The sequence below is a fragment of the Tursiops truncatus genome, chromosome 17 (assembly GCF_011762595.2).
Source record: "Tursiops truncatus isolate mTurTru1 chromosome 17, mTurTru1.mat.Y, whole genome shotgun sequence".
In the NCBI taxonomy this organism is placed as follows: Eukaryota; Metazoa; Chordata; class Mammalia; order Artiodactyla; family Delphinidae; genus Tursiops; species Tursiops truncatus.
Window position 1 is genome coordinate 75,523,818 of NC_047050.1, and position 24,242 is coordinate 75,548,059.

Here is a 24,242-nt window from a genome sequence, read left to right on the forward strand (position 1 = left end):
ACATGCCGCGGAGCAACTAGGCCCGTGAGCCACAACTGCTGAGCCTGAGCGTCTGGAGCCTGTGCTCCACAACAAGAGAGGCCGCGATAGTGAGAAGCCCGCGCACTGCAATGAAGAGTGGCCCCCGCTTGCCACAACTAGAGAAAGCCCTCGCACAGAAACGAAGACCCAACACAGCCAAAAATAAATAAATAAACAAATGTGGGGTTTAAAAAAATAAAAATAAAAAAATAAAAGCAGGCAAGAACCTGTTTAATACAAAGTTGGCAAGAGATGCTTCAGGGGCAATATGAGACACATAACTGAAAATGAAGAAAGAAAATGTTTTTTAAAAAGTGATAACCGTGCATGAATAGAAAAAATCCAAGGGAATCAGTCAGAAAAATTCCATGTGATAAATATTGTTACATACAAGATAATTTCCTAAAAATCAACTGCATATGCATATACGGAAATAACAACTAAAAAGTTCAATGAAAATGAGATACCATTATCAGTGACGGGAAGTTCTAAATGAATGGGCAGTAATTTAATAAGGGAAGATATGGACTTAGAGAAAATTATAAAGTTACATGGGAGAAATAAAAGGGATCAGGAACAAATGGAAATGTCCCAGGCTGAGGAGACAGGTACACTGAGGCTGTCACAGGACACAGCACTGACTGGACTCCCCGGGGGGAGTTCATTATACGACTTCATTAGTGGATTTTCAACGTGGCATGGAAGCCATCTGGAGTGACAGAAATGTCACACGTATGGAGAATGGGTTATATGGACTTAATGTATTTATCAAAACTCACCAAACTGTACGCTTAAGACCTGCGCAGTCCACTGTATGTAAATTATCTCAATTAAAAGGGACAACCCCTATGGCTGATGAGCCGGCAGTTTCTGATTCAGAGTACCTGACATCGCTGGGAAGATGGAGCCTGGGCCTGGGCCGATCACCTTCCCCACCAGCAAGCTCTTCCCAAGGCATGAGCACACTTCCTGAGCCTGTCTGCCCTGCAAATTCCAATCTATCTCGAGGCCTGGGCGCCAACATCATCCCGACCCCGAGTGGCACCCCCAGGCCCCCCTCCTGCTCTCGCCGCCGGCTGCGCTCTGTCAGAGCAGCTCACGGCCGCGGCCTCCTCCACTCTCAGGGCGATCATACACCAGACACTGGTATTTACGTATACTAACTCGAGTTTGAAGAGTCTGTAACACTGCCTTTTTAAAATACAAATCAATGCGGGAAAGTAGGCTATCTAGACAAAAGGTTAAAATGTAGGACTAGGGAACAGCAGCTGTATTCTTGGAACTGATATAATATCCAAATAGATTTGCTCAGATTAGTATAGTAAATAATAATAACCAATTTTTGCCGCTTGCCTTATAATCTCAAGATACGCTTTGATTTAAATAATTTAGAATTTTGATATGATGAAACTTTTGTTCAAAAGTGAATGGTTCACAGCGCCCAGCGATATTTCGTATACGTTACAGTAAATGCACGTGCAGAGGAGCACTAGTCCGTGGGGGTGCTGAGCCGTGTGCAGCCGGGCACTCCAGCTGGCAGAGTGGCGGGCACCGAAGACCCCGGCTCGGCCAACGCTACCCAGTGGTCTCGGGCAATTTCCTCATCTCTAACACGAGGGTAATAAAGGATAGGTACACTGTCCTTTATCCTCGTTTCCAAAATCTAAAATGTACTAAAAGACTGGTAAGTTTGTTTGTTTTTTTAAGCTTGAAGGAAACTAATTTTGTGGCAAAACCTGACCTGACCTGATGTGAGGGCTGTCTTTACACCTGGTAATGTGAACACCTTTGTTTTGCTCTAAGAGCGTTAGTGCTTTTAACTCTGTATGCTATTGGAATACTTACATAATATACAGCATGTGCGTCATATTTCATTAATTTTCTTTCTTTTTTTTTTTTTTGGCCGCACTGCAAGGCTTACGAGATCTTAGTTCCCCGACCAGGGATTGAATCTGGTCCCCGGCAGTGAAAGCGCTGAGTCCTAACCACTGGACCGCCAGGGGATTCCCTTCATTAACTTCCTAAAGCAAAAAAATAGTGTAGCACACAGAACCCTCAAGAGTTTCGGATAAAATATTTTGGACCTGTCTCTTCCCCACAGGGTGGTTATAAAGACTGAATGACTTTCTGTATGAGGAATATGTAGGATGGTGAGCGACACGTGGTAAGCACTTTGTGCGATCTTAACCATTAAGCTGCGACAGGGCTGTGCGCATTAGTCCTGTCCGGCAGTTAAATGAGTGTGGGGTGTGTGTGATGTCTGCAGGCTCCATTTTAGAAGAAAAAGAACAGAAAGGAGAGAAAGTGCCTCCACCTAGTGTGACTTGCTCCCAGGCCCCCGTTCGCGCCGAGACGGCCCTCACCCCCCTGCAGCGGGGGCAGCGGCCACCCGGGAGGTTAAAACGTGCCTCACCGAACTTGTGCACAGCTTGCTTTGTTTAATTTGAAACTACAGTTTTCAAAAAGAAAGCCCCGTATAAAGAATGAAATCAGGATCACAGGTGATGAACCGCTGTCTCGTAAAACCACTGGTTGTTGATTTAATGTTTCTGTGCCTGTAGGACTTCCAGAGATGCGTGAACAGCGTTGTATCCCCTCATCAGTGTCTGGTCCCTCAGCACAGAGGGTGACGTAGAGGTGGTCTCGGGATGTTTATGGTCAAAGCGTGAGGGACCAGCTCTGGACCAGCCAGGTACGGGCTTTGCGGAAGCACTCTGAGTCCTGGCTCCGTCCAGGCCTTCTTCTCTTCAGGCTACTTCAGGAAGGCTGAAGTAACTGCGCAGGGTGACAGGGGAGGGGTCCTAAGGCTGAGGACCACGTGACACACACAGGCCACTCTGTCACCGCTCCTCTATCCCCAGGGACTTCTGAGGGGCTGTCGACAAGAGTTGTCCCAGGAAGACATTTGCTGCCCACAACCCCAGAGGCATGTGGCAGGAGGTCTGCGTCTCTCAGACCTCGAACCAGAGGAGCCCAGGAAGGCAAGCCCGGGGCCCCCGGGCCGTCTAGTCATGTGCCTGCAGTAGCGAGAGGCAGTGTCTTATGTGCAAGCTGACACTTCAGTGGGAGTCGTTTCTGTGTAAACGTGGCAGTAACACAAAACCACAGAAACGGTTCTACATCTGAGCCCATGATTCTACTGCAGACCTCCTAGAAATTTATCCGGAAAAAGTAATTCAAGAAAAGCGAACGACCCACTATTGCAAGTTTTAGGAAGCAGATGGAAAACAAAGGCTCCTGCTTTGGAACAGATGAGGTTTGCCATCATCTGCAGTAGAGCCAACTCCAGAGGCTTAGGGGTGCAAGGACTTTCAGAGACTCAGTTACCAGAAACCTCTCCTCCTTCTCCAGCCAGCGCTGGTCCTCTTCCATCTCCTGCTGCTGCCGGATCAGCCGCTCCTCCATCAGGTGGGTCGGCAACACCTGCCCGATGCCACGCAGGTCCAGTGTTGCAGAGTCCTGGAGGAGGAGTGAAAAGGTCCACGCTCAGAAGTCTGTGTGTGAGGCTCTTACTTTTCTTTCTGTGTGTCTTTCCAAACAATTAAGCAAAACAGCAAGCGTGGTGGAAGTAGCGTCTCTTCTACTCTGCCGGCGGGAGCAACTTTTCTGGGGGTTACAAGTTACCGTGCGTGAAACAGCTTTAAAACGCATACAATGGTTCACTTGCAGGGACCTACTCTAAATAAGTAATCCAAGATATGGGGCAGAGAATGCATCACTAGTTAGAGCGAAAAAGTGGAAACAATCTGGACGTAAAATAATGGGAGGAGGATTAAATACGACACACGCATAGTACAGAGTATAAAGCACGTGCACTCCAAGGAAAAGAGCTTAAGAGCAGACAACTACAGATGTTCTTGGATTCAAAGAAATGATTTTTAATATTATAGGAGTGGTTCTTGGTTTTACCAAGAAAATTCAGTAAAAATTCACACGGTCCGCAGAGCTGGAGGCTGTCTGTTCCTTGGCCTCATGTAGGCCCTGCTTTTCAAATGAATGGGCTAATGATGGCAGCATCTCTCCATCGTTGAGTGAAGATTCTCAGACCCAGAGAGCATCTGATCTTAGAGTGAGGGCATCTAAATTGACACATCTCAGGATTTAGAAATCCTGTACCTTGGGCACAGCCTCATCAGTTAACAAAGCAAAGCCCAAGAACATCCAATTTACCTCCACGTTGGGCTGCCACATCGATATCTCCTGTGGTCTGTGATTCCACGAATCCGTTTGGTCCAAAAGAGATGCCTGACCTGGGTAGATGCTGCCAGCCACGGCTGTGATTCCATGTGAGCCAGGGTAGCCAGAGACCTGTGGGTGAGTGAAGCGGCCAGGTCAGGGTCTGACGCAGTACGACTTCTGCACAGTTCTGCTTTCCACGTGAAAGGAAGTAACTGAGATTATAGAGAATAATGTGGCAGCAGAATAACGGCTCCTCAAGCTTGTCCACGCCCTAATCCCTGGGACCTGTGTGAATATGGTAGCTTACATGCCAAAGGGACTGTGCAGATGTGATTATCAATTAGGAATCATTAGGTGGGGAGATTAACCTGGACGATCTGAGTGGACCCAACGTGATCATAAGCGTCCCTAAAAATGCAAGAGGGAAGCAGAGGGGAGAGAAAGGGGGTGTGGCTACTGAAGAACAGTCAGAGAGATACTTGGGCTTTGAAGTGGAGGAACGGGCCACGAGCCAAGGAATGCAGGTGCCTCTAGAAGCCGGTAAAGGCGAGGAAATGGACTCAACTGCAGCCTCGAGAAAGGCGGTCTGTTATGGCCACAGTCGACAGCTAGTGCAAACAGACACTAGGAAACCAGAAATTCTTCACTTTGGAATTCTACACTTATTACAGTGCTGAGAGCAGACCATCCTCGGATGTAAAAGCAATGGGCCATAAACATGGTTAAGCCATCTCTCTACAAGTCCCTTTCCTGCCCAACTCACTACTACTCCACCAGCAAAGAACAAACAAGACCCCCAAATGCTTGTCCTCTAGTGAACCAGCGTGGATGGTGACAGAAGGCAGGCCTTCACAGTCTACCAATGATCTCAAAGGCAGAGAAAAACATTGAGCTGGACATGGAGAAAAATTTCAAGGCAGAAGGAAAGTGAGAGGAATTTCTTTACATGGTTCTCCCTCCATCAAGAGAAAGAGAGACAAGGCATCAGTATCTGTTTCCCTAACTCATTAGGCTGGTTCTGGGCAGCCAGGGCTGGCAGCTACTTTTCAAATGAGATAAAGCACAGCCACATCCATATTCCAAATTCCCTTCAGCAAAGCTTCCAAGCATCTGTTAGGTCTCTAGGCACTGATTCATACCAAAACCCCATACTGACAATGTGTAATTACTAAACTTTCAAATAAGATGTACAGGTAGTTCTCACACCTTATTTGAATGAAAATATTTTAATAAAAAACTCTACTAAAAAAAAAAACTCTACTAAACATAAAATGCTGTATCAGCGACTATTTCTGGTCAGAAGAGATCTATCACTGCCAGAGAACTTCTAGGGATTTTCACAACAAAGAGATTCCAAACGATCTAAGGCAGTTTCCTATATGACACCAACGGCATGAAAGGATCAAACGAGCATTGCAAGCTGAAAAGGCCTACAGGAAATGTCCCATAGCTGTTCTTATTTACAAGGTAAGGAAACGTGGGGCTTGGGAGAGAATCATTTATTTGTTCGATGAGAAAAATGAATGTTTTAATTTATAAATATATACAATGTATCCTTCCCCACCCCCAAATGTGCTGAAGAATAAAATAACACATCTTTTGACAGTAATGAACGGTATACCTGGTAGTGATTGGTCTGTACCATGTGCTGTGGGCTGGGATGAAACCCTTCGCTGGACCTCGGACTAGGATAACCAGGTCTGCTGGGCTGTGAACAAATCAACAGAGCATCACATGAATAAGTATCCTGATTATTTTGGTAAATCCGCATTTTATTAAAAAGAATAGAAAAAGATAATTTTCTATAAGAGCTTAGCTGGAAAGAATGATAAAGGGTGTGAAGACATTTCCATGGGGTCTTTTCAACAAATAATGCTGGGACAACAGGATATCCACATGCGAAAAATGAAGCTGGACCCCCCCCCCTTCCTCACAACATACATAGAAATTAACTCAAACGTGAGAGCTAAAACGATAAAACTCTTAGAAGAAAACGCAGGAGTAAATCTTTGTGACCCTCTGGGTTAGGCCATGGTTTCTTAGGACGCCGAAAGCTCAGTCAACAAAAGAAAAGAGAAGATAAACTGGACTGCATCAAAATTAAAAGTTTTGTGTTGCAAATGACAACATCAAGAAAGTGAAAAGACAACCCGTGAATGGAAGAAAGTATCTGCAAATCATCTATCTGATAAGATTCATATCCAGAATATAGAAAGAACTCTTACAACTTCAACAAGAAAGTGACAAATAATCTAAGTAAACAGTGTGCAAAAGGTCTGAGTAGACCCAAAGAAGATACACCAATGGCCAATAAGCATATAAGAAGATGCTCAATACCATTCAGCATCACGGAAATGCAAACCTGGAGGCTTTCCTTTCTGCTCCTCACCGGCTGGGAGCACGTGGGTGAACCAGCCGGATCCCATTTCCTCATCTAAAGAACTGGGTTGACTTGGAGGGGCCCCGAAGTCACTTCCAGCTCTAAAATCCTCATTGTTTGACACGTGAATTTAAAGTTCAGAGCAAAAAGAACGGTCTAGTCTGAAACGGAAGATGAAGTCAATAAAGTCTCCTAAACCTGAGGGATTTAACAAAGTGGAAACTCAGGGCTCTCCAGGCGAATAAAGACCAGACTTGAAGGAAATAGACTTGGGGCCCAGCGAGCCCAGGGGAGGAAGTGCCTGTGTCGCTTTCCCGGGGACACAGGTGGTCCTGGATGAACACACACTTCACTTTGGCTAAGTTCTGAGTGAGTCTGAGTCTCGAAGCAGTGTCACCCCCCTCTGCCTGGAATGCGTGCCGCCTCCTGTCCCGGGTCTCCCGTGTCACCCCTCCCTCTCCCTCCTGACACAGAAGCATATCCCCTGCTCTCCTCCGAGCACGTGGACTGCAGCTACCCCTGCACTTGCTCCCGCCCTGCTGTGCGGGCCTGTTAAGCCTCTGAGGGTGGGAAGCCTCCCCCACCCCTTTAGCCCTGTCGCATTTCAGCCCCCGGGTGCAGTCTACTCCAAACTTAACTACACGTGAGGACGGACCCCCAAGACCCCCGAGAGAGGGAAGGGCATGAGGGGGAGCCACGGGCAATTTTGCTCCATGAAGCCCTTAGGGACTGCTCTTCAGATGTATATTTTTAAAGGTTTCACTTGAACAAGTGGTTAGGAAGAGGCAAAAGTGTCTGACTATCTCTGTCCTCTGACATTTCAGTGGCAACAGCCGTTTGAAAGGTGTGCGTTAATATGTATGCATTACAATGGTCGTGTGGCAAAGGCTTCCTGGAGTCCAAGTATGGGAGGGTGCAGACCCAGGAATTAGGACAGTATTCACAGCTATCTGACAGGTGGACAGTTGTGTCTGCTGGCTTACATTTTGGAGGTGGCAGGTTAAGTAACACAGGCAAAAATAAAAACTTTTACTCAAAAAAAAAAACCAAAATACAAAACTTTTACTCAATGTGTCCTACGTGTAGAGCTAGGTGTCGTATGTACAATCTGAGAAGTCTGAGAGCAATGGTACAAGGAAGTATTATCACCTCATTTTACAGAGGATGAAACAGAGGCTCAGAGAGGTCAGGTGATGCAAACAGGCTGCACAGCTGGTAACGGCAGAACTGCCCGCCTCCAGAGTCTGCTGTGCTGTGCTGCTACTCTGTGACAAGCACACTGTGACTCACCAAAGAAAAGGGGAATTACAAAAGGAAAGATCAAAGACGGCAAAATCTCCACAGAACATCCTCCAGTGGCTCAAATACTTACATGGGTAGCAAACGGTAACACTTGTAAGGTTCCATTTCAGAATAAAGATAACAGATAAAAATATGAAAACATGTCTTACAGAAGACGAAACTACTGCACCAAGAATACCACAAAATGGAACTCTGTTAGCCACCCGCTGCGGAGAGCACGGACGTACTGCTAACAGTTCTGTTTTCCTTCTCTACAAGTACAGACTCAGCGTGGCGGCCAAGAGGGCAGGCCAGGAAATGGCCACTGCCGGGCGGGGGGCAACTTGCCCACTGTGCCTTCAAGAATGAGGTGGGGACAGGGCTGCCACAAAGATCGAATGAGCTGAGCTGGGCTGAGGTATCCAGACGTGTCACCTGCTATTAAGTACAAGGTTTAGCAGGCTGATTGCATCTCCTCCTCAAAGACAGAAACTTGGATTTTCATGAAGCAAACGATGGAGCTGGGGGAGTTTTTGTCGAAAGCCTCCCAAGTGAGGAAGAAGAAAAAGGAAAACCCAACACATCCTACACTCGTGGTCCTCAGCTGGATGGCAGTGCCCCCGATGGGGGCCCAGGGTACCGAGAGGGCGCTCCTGCTGCCTGCAGGGCCCGGCACTGAGGGTGGCAGGCAGGTGGGAGGGACAGCGGGGCTGCACAGCAGGGCCTGTGCCACGTTCAGGTCTTTCTCCACCTTACACAGGTAAAACAACAACAAGGAGCCCCGTAGTCTGAACCGAGAACCAACTCCGTCTGACATACAAACACAAATGGTATTTTGCATAGTTTATCAGACACTGAACTTTCCAGAAGAGCAACTACTGTGAATACTGATGGACAATTTTACTTTGTTTCGTTTGAACTTTACCAAGATTCTTCACCCTTCTAGAAAATCACATCATCAAGACGAATGAGATCCACAGTCAGTTGTGGCTGCAGGGTCTGCGTGTGTAGCTGCTGTATCCAGGGCGAGCCTACCACACACAGGTGTGGGCACCTGGCTCCTCCACCGCACCTCCCAGTGTAATTATACCCGAGTATTTTATACAGGTGTGTGCATAATGCTATTAGAAGTTACTTTTATTTCTCTTGTACAGTTCGCAGTCTCTTGGCTGTGTTGGTATCTTGAAATTATTAAGTCATTTTATAACCTATGTATTTTATTTCAGGATTAGTAAACGGGGCATTATAAAATATTTTTTTATATAAATGGAATGCTGGGTCTGATCAGGGCTGAGAAACACTATGCTGAGGCAGCTATTCTCAGGACGCCTTTACGTTCTCAGAAATTACTGAGGACTCCACAAGCCTTTACTTATCTGGAATATATCTACCAATATTTACATTATTAGAAATGAAAACATCGAGCATCTGCATATATATACTAATGTAGGTGATCTTCTACCCATTAAATTTTTTTTTTTTTTTTTTTTTTGGCCACACTGCGCAGCTTGTGGGATCTCAGTGGGGTCTCAGTTCCCTGACCAGAGATTGAGCCTGGGCCCTTGGCAATGGAAGACCTGAGTCCTAACCACTGGACTGCCAGGGAATTCCCTCTATCCATTAAAATTTTAATCTGGGGACTTCCCTGGTGGCGCAGTGGTTAAGAATCCACCTGCCAATGCAGGTGACACGGGTTTGAGCCCTTGTCCGGGAAGATCCCACGTGCCGCGGAGCAACTAAGCCCGTGCGCCACAACTACTGAGCCTGCGCTCTAGAGCCTGCAAGTCACAACTACTGAGCCCACATGCCGCATCTACTGAAGCCCGTGCGCCTAGAGTCCGTGCTCCACAACAAGAGAAGCCACCGCAATGTAAAGCCTGCACACCGCAAGGAAGAGTAGCCCCTGCTCGCCACAACTAGAGAAAGCCCGCACACAGCAACGAAGACCAATGCAGCCAAAAATAAATTAATTAATTAAAAAAAATTTTTTTTAAAATCTGGGGGCTGCCAACCTTTTAATTCGGGATCAAAGAGTAAATATTTTATTTATTTGGTTGCGCCGTGCAGCTTGTGGGATCTTAGTTCCCTGACCAGGGATTGAACCTGCACCCTCAGCAGTGAAAGCCAAGGGGGTTCTCAGTTCTCAGTTAGGGGAAAGTCCTAACCACTGGACCGCCAGGGAATTCCCAAAGAGTAAATATTTTCATCTTTTTGAGCCATACTGTAACGGAACCACTCAAGTCCGTCTGTGTAGGGGGTACCCAGCCATGGACAACACACAAGCCTAGGGGGCAGTTCATGCAATAAAATGTTCATCAACAGAAACAGGCAGTGGGGTATAGTCTGCTGACCCACTCTGAAGGGTAGAACCATCTCTGACTACAGAAAAGAGCCTTAAAATATACACGTTGAAAACATCCTAAAGAAAGAAATGTGAGGATATTTAAAAATTTAAGCAGAACTCACCTTTGCTCTGTAAACAAAGAAGCCTAACCACTCCATCTCCGCCCATGAACTTAATATCACAGCCTTCAAAACTCAGCCACATGAAAATTATTAAAAATCATACAGATTGAGATACGTAATCACGTTTAGATGGAAAGGGTTAATTCTGTGAGTTTTAGGGGAAAGCTGTGCACAGCATTGGCACATCATTTGTGCCAATCACCAACTATGTAGAGCTCCTTACACTCCTGTGACTAAAAAAAGTGCTGTGAATGCATCATCTCATTTGGTCTTCACAACACCCCTAAGAGGTGGGGAACACTAGTACCCTCACTTCACAGATGAGGAAAGTGAGGCTGGGAACAGGCAGATAATCCACCTGGTCATCAGAGCCACCTGTGAACAGATCCACCTGGTTTCCAGGCCTGAGAAATTAACTTCAAGGCTCTCCGGTGCTGCACCCTTCCACAGTAGTCAGTGAGGAAACGGGCACACCCGTGTACAAGGTGGAGGCCGCAGATGCTGGGGTGCACAGCTTTTCAGGGGGTAGCTCGGGACGTCGTTGTTGTAACACGAGGAGAGACAGAGAAACGTTGTGGTCTCAGCACGAACCAGCCCATAGTAACACCGACAGAACGGACCACAGGCCCTCCTCCTTCTCTGGGCCTCAGTTTTCCCACTGGTGGAGGAAGCCAGACTACAGAACCCTTCATCTCTAAAATTCTGAGGAACAGGGTCAGTCACCTGTGTTCACTTTCAATGTGTAATAATATTTACTGTAATAGTTTAAAACAATGGCCGAGAAAACAGATTTCAGGCATCATGATAAAAAAAATGGGTACAATATTTAAATAGCACTTTTTGTGAACAGATTTCTGAACATTTTTCAAAAAGACAATGAAGTAAGGAATTGTCATAGTTCCTGTAATATATTTTTAGCTAATCAAATATCAAGTAGCAGGTAACTATTAACTGCAAAAAAGCCTATCATCTATTTACCATCCAGAAAATGATCTGAACTGGATTATTCATGGCAAGTAAGCCACTGTGTGAAAATACTATCCTGTCAAAAGCAAAAGGAGAACAAAGAATCCTGATCTGAGGAGAGTGTTTAAGGGCCAACTGTGTCCAGCTCCAGCCCAGCTGAACAAGAGGGGAAGGCTCTGGCCACCTGCGGAAGGCCAGGAGGACGCAGGGCAGGGCTGGGGTGCTGCTGGCAGACCTCCCCACGCTGACAACCCAGCCACCGCCACAGATGAGGAAAGGCAGAAAATGTGCACCAGGTTCTCAGCAAAACCAAACCAAACCAAACCCAAAAGGACCGGGTCAGGTGGAAGCTGACTCCTTTCAAAATAAAGCAAAACGTAAAGCATTCTCGGCTTGGTTATAGTCTGTCTGGTCATCAGGAAGGTCCCTGACACCAGCAGAGAGAAACCTCCCCGAGCAGGGCGTGCTCAGTTAAGTCTGATGATGGGGGCGGTGGCGGGGGGTGGGGGGGATTGGAAGGTCAGGCCTAATCCAATCACTCATGATTTCGAACAGCTCAGAGCTGCAACGCAAATTAGGGAACCGGGTGCACGTTGGGGTGGTATGCGGCGGGGCGAACAAGGAACAGAAGTTGCAGTGATTCCTCTTAGAATAACCCGCTATTTGGTTTTCTCCCCACAGGCAGCTGCTGCCTACAGCATAAACCGCACAAGTTAGCAGGCATGATGCCAGACGGGCTGGGGGCCTTTGCTACCTTGGGTGGTGCTTCGTCGGACCCTCCAGAGTCCCAGGACACTGTGACCTGCCTTCTGGACTCCATCCTCATCCGTTCTTCTTGCTGGACCTTCTCTTCCTCCAGGATTGTGCTAGAGAGACAACACAGTATGTAAGGAGAGCTGACACGGGGGGAGCTCGCACACACCAGACCCCACCCTGACGACCCGAGGAGCCCCGCGGGAAAGAGGATCGGGTTTCTAACTTCACAAAAGGATTCCAGAATGGCCTTGATGCAAGGGGCACAGCCTCAGGTAAGGGAAGGGCAGCTGGCAACACAAGGAGGAGCTGGGAAACCAACGGGGGGGCCAGGATGGATGGTCTGAACGCCAGTTTCCTATAAGCAGCAGAGTTCCCCTGAGCAAATCCCGAGCAGCCTCCACACAGCACAGACCCAGCCCTCACAGTGCCACCACAGCAGCACAACAACCGACCGAACAGCCACGCGGCCCAACGCTCCCCACACTGCTCACGACCTCCTACCAACTTTCACTTTAACCAGCACTTTGCCTCATCAGGAAGGAAGGAAACGCAACAGTATCTACAAGCACTTCTGAAACTCCTGCCGGCTTGAAACTGGCAGCTCCACACCGGGTCACGCGGCTACTTACCCGCCGGGCCGCTCAGGGCTCCGCACCTGGGCTCTGGGCCATCGCGGGAGCGGCCACCGCCCTCTGCTGCCCGCCCGCCCGCCGCCCCGCCGCTGCGTCCTGGGGCTTCCCAGTCCCAGCCTCCTGGTGGAGGGCAGCAGGGAACCTCCCAGCGCCAGCAGCTCATGAGAGAGTGAGGTCAGCGGCCCCAGAGCCTTTCTTTCTAATCTGGGAATCCGGCTCGGCTCGACTGTTTCCAGGAGACATTCCTGCTGCCTGGAGGCGAGGGCAGGCTGTTTCTCACGCAGCTGCACTCATGCAATTTACAGCAGCAGAGGACACACAGAATTCAACTCGTAACTGCCCTGAGTCAGCAAGCCCTTCCTACAGATGGGAGTTTTGTTTTGTTTTGTTTTTTAAGGAAAGGGAACGTTTCCCTCCATGACCACATTAGCACTTTAAAGAAAAGCAACCCCCTCCTCAAAATATGATTTCGTTCTTCTTCTCACTCCGTCTAGACGGCCATGGCTGAGTGAACAGCACAACACTTCAACAGCAGTGCAGGCTCTGGCGGCACCCCCGAGGCTGGCCAGACGCACGCGGAGCCAGCGCTGTTGGGAACCTGGCCCCAGGTCCCACGATTCACAGGTCAAGTGCGTGCGACAGCCTGTTTGCTTGGCCTTTGCCCACAATGGGCTGAGAGCTGCCGCTTTCCACGCGCCCAGAACTAGCACAGACCCCGGACCACAGTCTGCCTTAGTGATGACAGGAGAGCGAAGCCACCATTAGCCGAGCACGTGCACTGGCTGGTGAGGAAGACCGGTCACCACCTCCCCGTGCCTCACAGGGGACGGGTGCAGGCTGCCGGGAGGGTGGCCGCTGGGAGCAGGGGTTCAGACAGACCCCTGGCCTGAGAGAGGGCTGCCTCCGATTAGGAGCTTCTCAGCGCCCCGCTCTCAATCACCTGGCCCTCAAAACAAGTAACAGACTCCAAGTCAGAATTTCCAAAAATTGCGTAGTTTTAAACAACTAAAAAGTCCAAAACAATCAGGAAAAAAATCAAGTAAAAAAAATCGTCCTTATTTCTAACTTCTTCAAATCATTAAAACAAAGGCAAGCTATGAGGAGGCCAAGCGTGACGGGTTCTTTAAGGCAATGGGACTTATTTTAAATAGGTCTCACGAAGGCAATTTATTTCACATGGGCTGTTTTGTGAACTGGGCCACCCTGACCTGAAGGTTACTGCTCCCCACAAACACCTCCAGATAGGTCATGGGAGGGCCCTTGCATAAGGAGACCCTCTTGGGCTCCACCTGCCCTGACCTTCCGCCCACACTCACTGTCCTCTGACCCACTGATTCACTGTCTGAAGCCTCCCTCTCGGCCCCTCATCACCTGCTACCACTGAACACGGAACGCAGGGGTAACCGGGAAGCGAGTTCCTCAGTATCATACCAAAAACTAACATGTCAAAACGCTGTGGAGAAAGCATGACTTGTTGCTCACAGTAGTGCAGAACATAAATAACTCCTGGAGTATCTGTTTTTACGATGGGAAGGCTCTTCCATAGATGGTGTAAGAGTGCCCATGGAGACAGTTCTGAACTTTCCTCTTTACAGCTGCTGAGGAACCCAGAGCAAAACACTGGAATGTGCAGAGTGTCAAGGAGGTCAAATTTAAACATATTTTCCCAAAGTCCAAGTATTTTTAGTAGCAATACATTCTGTTTGAAAGCTTTTAGCTGCCTAATGTGAACTGGCAATGAGCCCTCATGCTTCTTCCTGGGATGGTGGTTTCTAAGTCTCAAACTCACCAGAGAAAAAACTATAAGAGCTCATAAGACTTTTCATTTAACAAACGTTAGAACATGTAAGAATCATTCTTTGTTTATCCACGAGCCCCATCTAGGAAGAGAACTGGGAAGAGGGGAAAGGAGTATTTATTTAACGTTAGTTTTATTTTTTATCACTACTTCCCTCACTTTAGGAGAAAAAGTCATCAAAGTAATCAATTCACACAGTAAAGGACAAAAAAACTTGCAAGCACGCGTTGACCCTTCCCGGCCTGTGGCACTCCCTGTGGAACCTGGTCTCCCGGGCTCCGCAAGCTGATGGAGAGGGCTCATTAAATTTCCGTTCTGGAGCAACAAGATGTGATCTTACTTCTAAGGTATTTTCATGGAGAGCAATAAAGTGGTCTAATAGCATCTTCGTTTCCAGTACCAAGCTAAGATTCAGAAGAAAATCTCCAACACGGACAAGATTTAGAGTAGACAGGGGCGATCAGTCCAAGTGGGTGACCAGCTGTTCCCGCTGTCCCAGCAGAAAGGGCACCAGCTATGAGCAGCACCTTCTGAGCTGGGCAGCTGGGCCCATTTCAACTTGTGTCCTCCTTCATAAATGAGAATGATACTGCCTGTCCTATCCGCTGTTAGGATGGAGAAATAAAGTAGGTGAAAAAAACCAGTAAGACTTTTAAGTAAATGCTATCTAGTTCTGTACTTTTACCTGCCTTATTTTTTTTAAATGTATTTCATTTCTGTAGCATTTTTTCCTGAGAATGATTATAGTAATACTATTCTTTTCTTCGAAACTACATTTCTTCTATGCTTGAAAAACTTTTTTAAAAAAGATTGGACTTTGATCACCTAAACATAATAATTTTATGATGACATCACAAAATTTGCTTTGGACAGAAAATCAGTCTGGATTCATAGCTACTTAGGCTAATTTGAAAAACATCCAGAGAAAGAGCAGCAAGAAACTGGATGAACAAAAAAGCCACGAGGGAAATGGCTTGTTCTGGCAAGTTCATGGGAATGCCAGCTTTGAAACACGATCTCTTCTAAGTACCCAACATCGCCTCACCACAAAGGAATGGAGCTGACCCTTCAACAACCCCCCTTGGTATCTTTGTAGAAAACAAGGCTTGAGACAAAGCTGGGACGGCACCTCTGCAGTGGGCAGTGACCAGTGTTGCAGCACACGCCTCCCTCCTTCTTCTCTTATAAACACGCACAGCAGACCGAACATATCGCTTCACGAATACAAAACTGCATCTCTCTTTACTTATTACGTATCTCAAACTGCAGGAAATAACGCACTTCTGTTTGGTTATGGTGTTACACATCTCAAAATTATTTGAAAAAAAGTGATTTCTACTAAAATCTTACTTTAGAACGGTGACCTCTTTGTATTTCTGGCAAGTTCGAGAAGCTCCTATTTGACCAATCCTCTTGCAGACAGCAACTATGGACTAGGACAGAAGAAACAGCCCTGTGACAGCACAAAGCAGTTAGGCTCTGGAGGAAGCTGCCACTGGGAGGAAAGGAACGGCATTGGGTGAGTCCCCAGTTTCATGGCCACTAGCCAGAAAGACAGCCCCAGTCTTACTGGTTTGAAGAGCCAGAGGACTGAATTTGGGTCACCACAGCTGGTGGAAAGTGAGGGGGGAAATCCCAGGAAGAAGAAAGCCACGGAGGGGTACCTCAAATTCTGAGTATAAATTCTGCCTGAATCACTAGCTGACCCCTGTACTATGCACATACAGGGCAGGCTCCAGGCAGCCCAGCTGAGGCTGAACTTAGCTGAATCGGGATTCGAGCTCACAGAATGGAGGGAGTTTGCAATGTGAGACCTGCCAAGTTAGCTGCCTGCTAAAACCAACCAACCAACCAACCACTCTTCAGAGGAATAATACTGAATCCAGAGTTTCTGCAACCTATCAGTCACAATGTCCACAACATAATCTAAAATCACTTGATGTACAAATAAACATTAAAATGTAATCCATTTTCAAGAGGAAAAGAAATCTAAAGGAAGCTGACTCCAATGGTGACTCAGAAGTTGTAATTAGCAAGCAAGGACTTTGAAGAGCTATTATTATATTCAAAGACATAAAGGAAAATTTGGTCATAGTTAATGAAAAGATAGGAAACACCAGCAGAGAAACTAAAGGTATAAAAAAGAGCCAAATGAAAATTCCTAATGAAAAATAAAATATCTGAAATAAAATCTCCACAGGATTGGACGATCAGTGGGATGGAGATGAGAGAAGAGTCAGGAAAATTGAAGATAAATCAATAAAAATTATCCAATCTGAAGAACTTAGAGAAAAAAGACTGGGGGAAAACAGAAAAAGAACAGAGCCCCTGGAACCTGAAGGACACTATCAAAAGATTTAACATACATGGAACTGGAGTTTTAGAAGAGAGAAAATGGAGCGGAAAAAATATCTGAAGAAATAATGGTCAAGGACATACATTTACAGATTCAAGAGGTTCAGTGAAGCCCAAATATGATCAATACAACAAAAACCACACCCAAGCACATCCTCGTTATAAACTGCTGAAAACCAAAGATAAAATCATGGAAGAAGCCAGAAGAAATGACACTTTACATACAGAAGAGTAATAATTTAAAAGGCCAGTGACTTCTCATTAGAAATAACAGAGGCCAGAAGATAACGAAAGAAAGCTTTAAGGTGCTGAAAGAAAGAAAGAAAAAAAAGAAAAAGAAAAATGCTGTCAACTCAGAGTTCTATATCCAGTGTAATGAAGTTCAATTCATTTTCAGATTAAAAAAAAAAACAACCCAAAACTAATCAACAGGCCCACACCACAAGAAATGTTAAAGAAGTTCTTCAGACAGATGGGAAAACCAAATGGAAGAAAGATCTTTAGGGAAGAATAAAGAGCACTGTATGGGGTTAAATATAAAAGATTTTCCCCTTACTTTCCTAAGAATACTATCAAAAACATAAAGTGTAATCTTATTTTATGAGGTTACTGTCATATATGAATATAATACACACGACATCTAGAACAAAAAGGACTAAGGTGGTGGTAAATGAAGTTTCCACATTTTAAGTGAAATACAATTATTAACTCTAAGTAGATGGTGCAAAGTTAAAGATGTATAATGTAATACTTGAGGCAATCACCAAAAATATAATGCAAAAGGTATTTCTAAAATGCAAATTTGGGGAGTTGAGAGGAAGAGGTGCAGAAGGTAAGCCAGTGGCTTCTCAGCGCCAAACTCTCTTCACTGAGAACCGACCCGCTGCCGCGGGGGCTGCTGCTCCCTCCCATCTAAGCTCAGGTGCCCAGAGACTGGGCTGAGACGGAGCCAGCGCTGCTTCACTCGTTCCCTGCATCCCTGCATCAACCTTGGCGCCATGTCCCTCTGTAATCTGAAGAGGGATGGGCCACCTACAGCCTCTGGTCCTTCGCTGTCCAGAGGGGAGGACAGACATTCATGTCTACTCCACTCTTCCCCCATGTTTTCAGGGATAATAACCCTGGAGACAAAATTTAGGGAAGGGGAATGAAGAACAACTAGAGAGAGAAGGAAAATGGTGCCAGAAACAGGACTGAAGGGAAGGAATTACAGCAGCTACCGGATGAGTCTGAGGATTTCACTGTGGGTTCTGAGGGCAACCTTCAAATAGTAAATATGTGAATTACAGCTGAAGTGTGAACTTCATCTAGTCAAAGTCCTCTCTTACAAATAAGACAAGGGAGGGGAAGTGAGCAGAGCGTGGGGAGGTACAGGGGGTGGAGGCAGCCAGCAACCCATTCAGTGGGGGGCGGCATACGGTGGTAAAGAGACCGAGAAAAGCAGTGGTCCTGGACTTCGGAGAAAAGGGCCCAGGGTCTTGGATCCACCCTTTGTCAGCTGCACAATCCGGGCAAGTCATAGGGTTTTTCTGAGCCTCAAGTTCCTGAAGTGAAAAGGGCAACAGTATCTCACCCTTAAGAATTATTGTGAAATCAGTAAGGTAATCACGTGAAAATGACCTGTGAAGCCATGTAAGTATAAAGGACTAATTTTTATGAAATTTAAGTTTAAATCTCGCTGGAAATTTGTTTACTTCACATAAAACCAAATTCTGGAGGTGAAGCTAAAGTAGAGATGCACCTGTAAAGGTCTGAACATCTGTGTGCGGGGGGGAGGGGGGGGGTCCAACGAAGGGCAAGAGCAACCCGCAGGTAAGAAACAGTTATGACATAAATTTTAGTGGAAACAATTTAAATTTTACATTAAATTCCCATGGAATTTAGATTTACTATTTACTTTTTATTACCGGGAAGACTAAGGTCCCAAACCAAACAAACATTTTAAGATGTAAATACAGGGGTAACTGAGAAACAGGTTACTCTTCTAGATGACACCAAGACCCAACAGGACGGCAGTGAGAAGGAAAATGCCGACATGATGACTAAGGAGGAATTTAGACACCACCTTTGAAAGGAATTTGGGGAGCAGATACAAAACCACTTTAAAAGCACAGCGAAGAAGCACAAGTAACCTCATGTTATTAATCAAATCTAGAGTTCACATTTTAAGATAAATGAAGAATCAAAAAGGACTCAAAAAAAAAAAGCCTGTACAAGATGTCCATAAGACATCTACAAAATGTCAAAAAGATGTGCCTTGCATTTTGGTATCTGGATAATAATAGCTACCCTTTTCACATTTGAAGAACCAGTTTTTTTTTTTTAAACAGTAACTGATCACTTTCTGTACCTAAGACCTCCAGGTCCCTTGCGGATCTTCAGAAAAAGCTTTGTTTCTACTGCTACTACCAGAGCAGCCACAAGTGTGTGTACCCACCACGAGCATGAAAACTAAATGCATTTTAGATGATTTTATTTAATCCTGAAAACTAGAGGACAGGTAGGATTTGTGATTCTGCTCTCCCAGGGAGGCTAAGTCACTCACCCAAGGTCAACTTAGGTCAAAGAGATTTCTCAACGGCCAGCTTTGTATGATAAAGTTAAGAAGCAAACACGACGATATCAGGTTATAATAACAAGCAAACAACATCCACAACTCCCCCCAGACCCAAGCTGGAGACAAGGCTACGTATTACGGGTACAGGACGAGTACACAGCAGGCAAGTGCGGACGCCGGCCGACGCACACTGGCGTGGCTTGTACCCCTCGAGAGACTCAGCCTCGCCGAAAACTTCCACAACTGCTTGCCACTAACTCTGGGATTACAGAGGGCCACTGCAGCCAAATGCAACACACTCAAGATGTGACAGCAAAACAGTGATAACACGTGGAAACTATGTCACCCATCAAAACCCTTGGGTGGGGGCCTCTGTGCCGAAGCCAGAGACACTGCCATTCTGTTGGGGGACTTTCTCTGGTTGACACTCAAGCAAATGTAAGAGAACCAGCTGCAGGAATTCCTTGTAACAGTATGGTATTTTTCCCTTTTCTTTCTTCTTTTTCTTTTTTAACTGAACAATATTAACAACTTGCCCACTAGTTGAAATCATAATCAGAGCACTTACTAACGTCTAGCCATGGCTCAAACAAAGCGTAGGGCGTGACAGTTGACAGCTTGTGTCCTGGACTCAGATGAGCTTGCCTTGAATCCCAGCTCTGTGACCCCAGCACTCAACTGCCTAACCTCAGTTTCCGTTTCCCCATTTGTAAACTGATGATGACAATATTACCTACATCTCCCAGGACCGTGAAGATTCAGATGAAATAATGTGTGAAAGTTCACGGCACAGGTGTGGCAGCAGAAAGCAGTCAGTCAGTGCTGGTTTTCAATGCTGTAATTTCTGAGGTTGACGGCAGAGGATGGAGACTGGCTCCTAGTGAGCATGCTTTTGGTCCAAAGGGCTTCCTAAAGCACTCAGGGTCAGAGGGCCTTCCAGGCAGACACTTACTAAGTCAGTGATCTTTAGAATAGAAAACCTCAGGTAAATTGTTTACATACCACTTACGTTATGTTTTCTTTCTCTAACCTACCCTTCATATGTGAAAATGGCATGCTTAGAAACAAGGATCGATTTCCAAAGGGTTTAAAAAACTATGGCTGGAGCAACAGGAGCTTTCGTCACTGCTGGAGACACCGCATTGGTGCATCCACTTTGGAAAACAGGCGCTATCAGTACATAAAGCTAAAGCCGCGCCCACCTGCGGACGCCTGAATACGCATCCACCAGACATTCCTGTACACACGCTCACCCAATGACACTTCTGTTATGTCCCTACAGCAGCAGTCTTGAGAGCCCCAAGATGAAAAGCATCTGAATTTCCACCAATAGTAGAAGGGATAAACTATGGTATATTCACAAATGGGACACATACAGCAACGAGTGAAGTCCAACTACCCGAGTAACATGGGTGATCTCACACTAAACGCTGAGCAAAATAAACCATAAACAAAAAAGTACACACTGCATTACAGCGTTTCCATAAAGTTCAAAACCAGGCAGAACCAGTCTATGGTGAGTGGTTATCCCTGGAGGGGGAACAGTAATTGGAAAAGGGGCCCCTCGTGGGTCTCTGGGGTGAAGGCAGTGCTGTTTTCTTGTTCTAGATGCTGGTTACAGGAATGGGCCCAATTTGTGAAAATTCAGTGAGCTGTTTACTTCTTGGCATGTTTATAGGTTCACATCTTTGCATGTCAATAAAAAGTTAGAAAAATACAAAAATTAGGGTACAAAATTTAAATCAATAATTTTATTTATTACCCTCATTTGTCTAAAAGGGATTTAATAGGCCACACGTTAACTTAAAATGTTTCCCTGAGATAAAACTGACAATCTTTTCCTATAATGGCACAAACACCTTAATGACACAGAGCACTGCTGGGAAACGCTATCTTTGAACATAAACTCCAAAGGGGCAAATACTCAAGGGGTTTTACTGCGGTCTCCTCGCCACAGTATCTACCAAAGAATTAACTGACTAGCTAGGGATTAAATGACTTTTCATTCAAAAAATATTTAGTGCAAAAAAAAAAAAAAAAAAAAAAAATATTTAGTGCACTCTTATAACCTGTCAGTCACACAGTATGAAATGCTAGAGCTCATGTTATGAGAAATTTCCTATTGAGGAATTTCTCACACTTGCTACTAGGCTGCCCAGAGGTTAATCTCATTCTCCTCAATGAGGCACATCTATGAATAAGGACACAGGATGGCAGGAGGACAGGTCCTGTGGTCACAGAGACCGACCCATCCCAGTACAACCCTCTGCCTAACAAGAGTCACCGAGAGCCACTTTTCTTAACTTACGATACAGTAGAAACAAGACGTGGTCCAGCCAAAGATGAGTGGAGCCCACAATAAACTGAGTCTATCTGCAGCATTTTCTCTTTAGATAGACAAGGAGAATGGGATTTGGGAACATTTTTAGGTGCCCTGGGGTAAGGGCTATCCAAAATTTATTACTTTGTTAGAATCTTGGATATAATAACCATTTTTAAAAACTCAATAAAGAACGTGTTTGATTACTTGTGATACACTGTTACATATAGGTGTCCAAGCAGCTAGTATATTATAAAGTTACGTTTTATTTGGCTTATTTGGTCGCCATGTTCTACATGTTCCAAATACAAAGTTAAACTCCATTTCTGACTAACACAAAACAGACAGAACAAACTAATGGTCAATAATCTGGACTAATTGTTCACAAGAAAGCGTCTATAAATAGGTACGTGATGTTTTTATACGTGTGTGTGTATAAAATAATTATATTTAGTTCTAAGCCTTCACCTGGGACAGTTTTTGGAGCTGCTCCACCTTAATGCAACAGTCCTCCGGCCAGCGTCAGCATGAGTTTTGTGAGAGCTAAGCGTGAACTCAGCAGCTGTCTGGTCCTCACGGGGTCCAGCTCCTGGCCTGGGGTGTGGGCAACACCGAGGTGAGTATGACGATCCCTGTCCTCAAGGAGCTTCAGTCTAGTAGGGGATGAGACGTACTAGACTGTGAGCTCCTCGAGGGCAGGAAAAGTGTTGGGTTCTCTTGCCCAGTGACCAGCACCAGGCCCAGCTATGTGGTGCTCAGTGTTTGTGGAGCTGACTGGACCGGGATGTGGCCATCTGCGGCCCACAGGGCGGGCACGGCCAGAAGAAGCAAGAGTTCTGGACAGCCCACGGGCGGAGCAGGGAAAGAGGCTGAGGAAGACAGTAGGGCTGATTTCAGCAGGTGCAGAGGAGGCCTTCCTGGCGGACGCGTGTGGTCAGTTTGGCCACAGTGTGAGAAAGGGATGGAAAGACACTGGCCGTAACTCAAGGAGCCTTAAGTGCTACTCTGGAAGCCTCAAACTAACACCGGGGGTGCCAGGAACCCACTGAAAGTTGTCTTGAGCAAGGGAGTTACTCTCCCACTTCGACATGTTTGGTAAGACTGACTGATGAAGTATGCGGGCCGGGGGCGGGGTGGCAAGGAGACCTGGGAGGAGGGAGTGGGTCTGAAGACCCTGAGGTGAGGATGCTCCGGCTGGCCAGCTGGCACAGGCGGGCGAGGAGTTACTGATGGCTCCCAGAGGCAGGTGGAGACAAAGGCCCCACTGTAACCTACACAAGCTGAGGGGCAAGAGGCAGGCAAGAGGAGACGGTAACGGCTTTGCTTCAGGATAAACACGATGTCCTCCAACTGAAGACACAGGTCTGGGACTTGTGGGAAAAGGCAGGACTGAAGCTAAAGACAGACGGAGGTGGGGAGTGAAGCCACAGGAACAGTTAAGACAACCAACCAAGGAGAAGTACTGAGCGGAGGGGAGGAGGCTGCGGAGAGAAGCCGGCGGATACCCAGAGTAAGGGGGAAGAACGCGCCGGGGAGGCGGGCAGGTGGAACTGGTATCAGAGGGGGGGGTTCATGGACAGAATGTATCAGATTCTGAGCAACGGTCAAGGAGGAACAAAAAAATGTATGAGCAAAACACGAAATGAAGCATGTTCGAAAACCAGCTCCAACAGGGACAGCAGGTATAACTAAGCTGCATGAGAATTAAGAACCTGGAGAGCTCCAGCCTGAAGAAAGCTGTCTTGAAAGACCTGAGGGGCCGGCCGTCACGCGCGAGGCCCCGGAAGCGGGCCCGGAGGGGGAGCGTCAGGGGTGTCACCGTGCGGCCAATGGTGCCGACCCCCACCTCCTCGGCCGGACTTCAGACGCTGGGGGCAGGACTGTGTTTTGCTCACTGCTGGGCCAACAGAACCTAGCTTAGAACAAAGGAGACACTTAGCAAAACAGCTGCTGACTGGACGAATCTCTCCCACTTCTCACTAAGGCCCTGCTCCTTCCCAGAAACATTCTCTTTGGAGGAAACTCGTCAGCCGGGCAGGTGGCGCTGCCGGAGGGGAGGGGAGGCTGAGAGGGTTCAAGCGCTGGGGGATAGGGGTGGGTTAGAGGAGCTGCCGGGGGCTTTTGGACCCTGACATTTGGTAATTTTTATGAAAAATGACGAGAATATAGCAAATAACAAAACTCAAATAAAATCAGGGCAGTACTCCAAACATGAAACAGCACATTAAACCATGGCGTTGGCTGGTTGGTTATGTATTATACTAAAATATCTTGTTGATTAAAGTATTAAGTCTCAATCTAGACTTTAGTTCGACAAGTGTTTACTGAGCACTGACCAGGTGCTGGTCCTAAGCTCTGCCCCAGGCCTCCAGAAATGAGCAAGACGGGATGAGGGCCACCTGTCGAGGCCTCTGAGTCTGGCCAGTAGCAGGTCAGCTCTGCGCAGACCCTGTGGGGCGGCCCAGCACACTAAGAAGTCCGTGTGTTCCTGCCAGGGGACTGGGGGCAGCTGGAGGTTTGGGTCTAATGGC

The 24,242-nt window shown here is 46.6% G+C and overlaps 1 protein-coding gene across 16 annotated transcripts in view; it reads right to left on the reverse strand.

Annotated features, from left to right (window-relative positions):
- Positions 1-24,242, reverse strand: part of PTK2 (protein tyrosine kinase 2) — a 252,784-nt gene that overhangs the window by 25,540 nt on the left and 203,002 nt on the right. For 10 of the 16 annotated variants that reach the window (XM_073794836.1, XM_073794834.1, XM_073794832.1 and 7 more), the window contains 4 exons: positions 12,048-12,159; positions 5,822-5,908; positions 4,192-4,329; positions 3,349-3,480 (listed from right to left, as the gene is read on the reverse strand). In XM_073794836.1, the coding sequence (XP_073650937.1) occupies positions 3,349-3,480; positions 4,192-4,329; positions 5,822-5,908; positions 12,048-12,159 (469 nt within the window). Of the gene's footprint in view, positions 1-2,439; positions 2,797-3,348; positions 3,481-3,874; positions 4,101-4,191; positions 4,330-5,821; positions 5,909-12,047; positions 12,160-12,550; positions 12,883-22,179; positions 22,310-24,242 lie in introns of those variants that run through there. The other 6 variants (XM_073794847.1, XM_073794844.1, XM_073794846.1 and 3 more) reach the window with 6 other exon arrangements.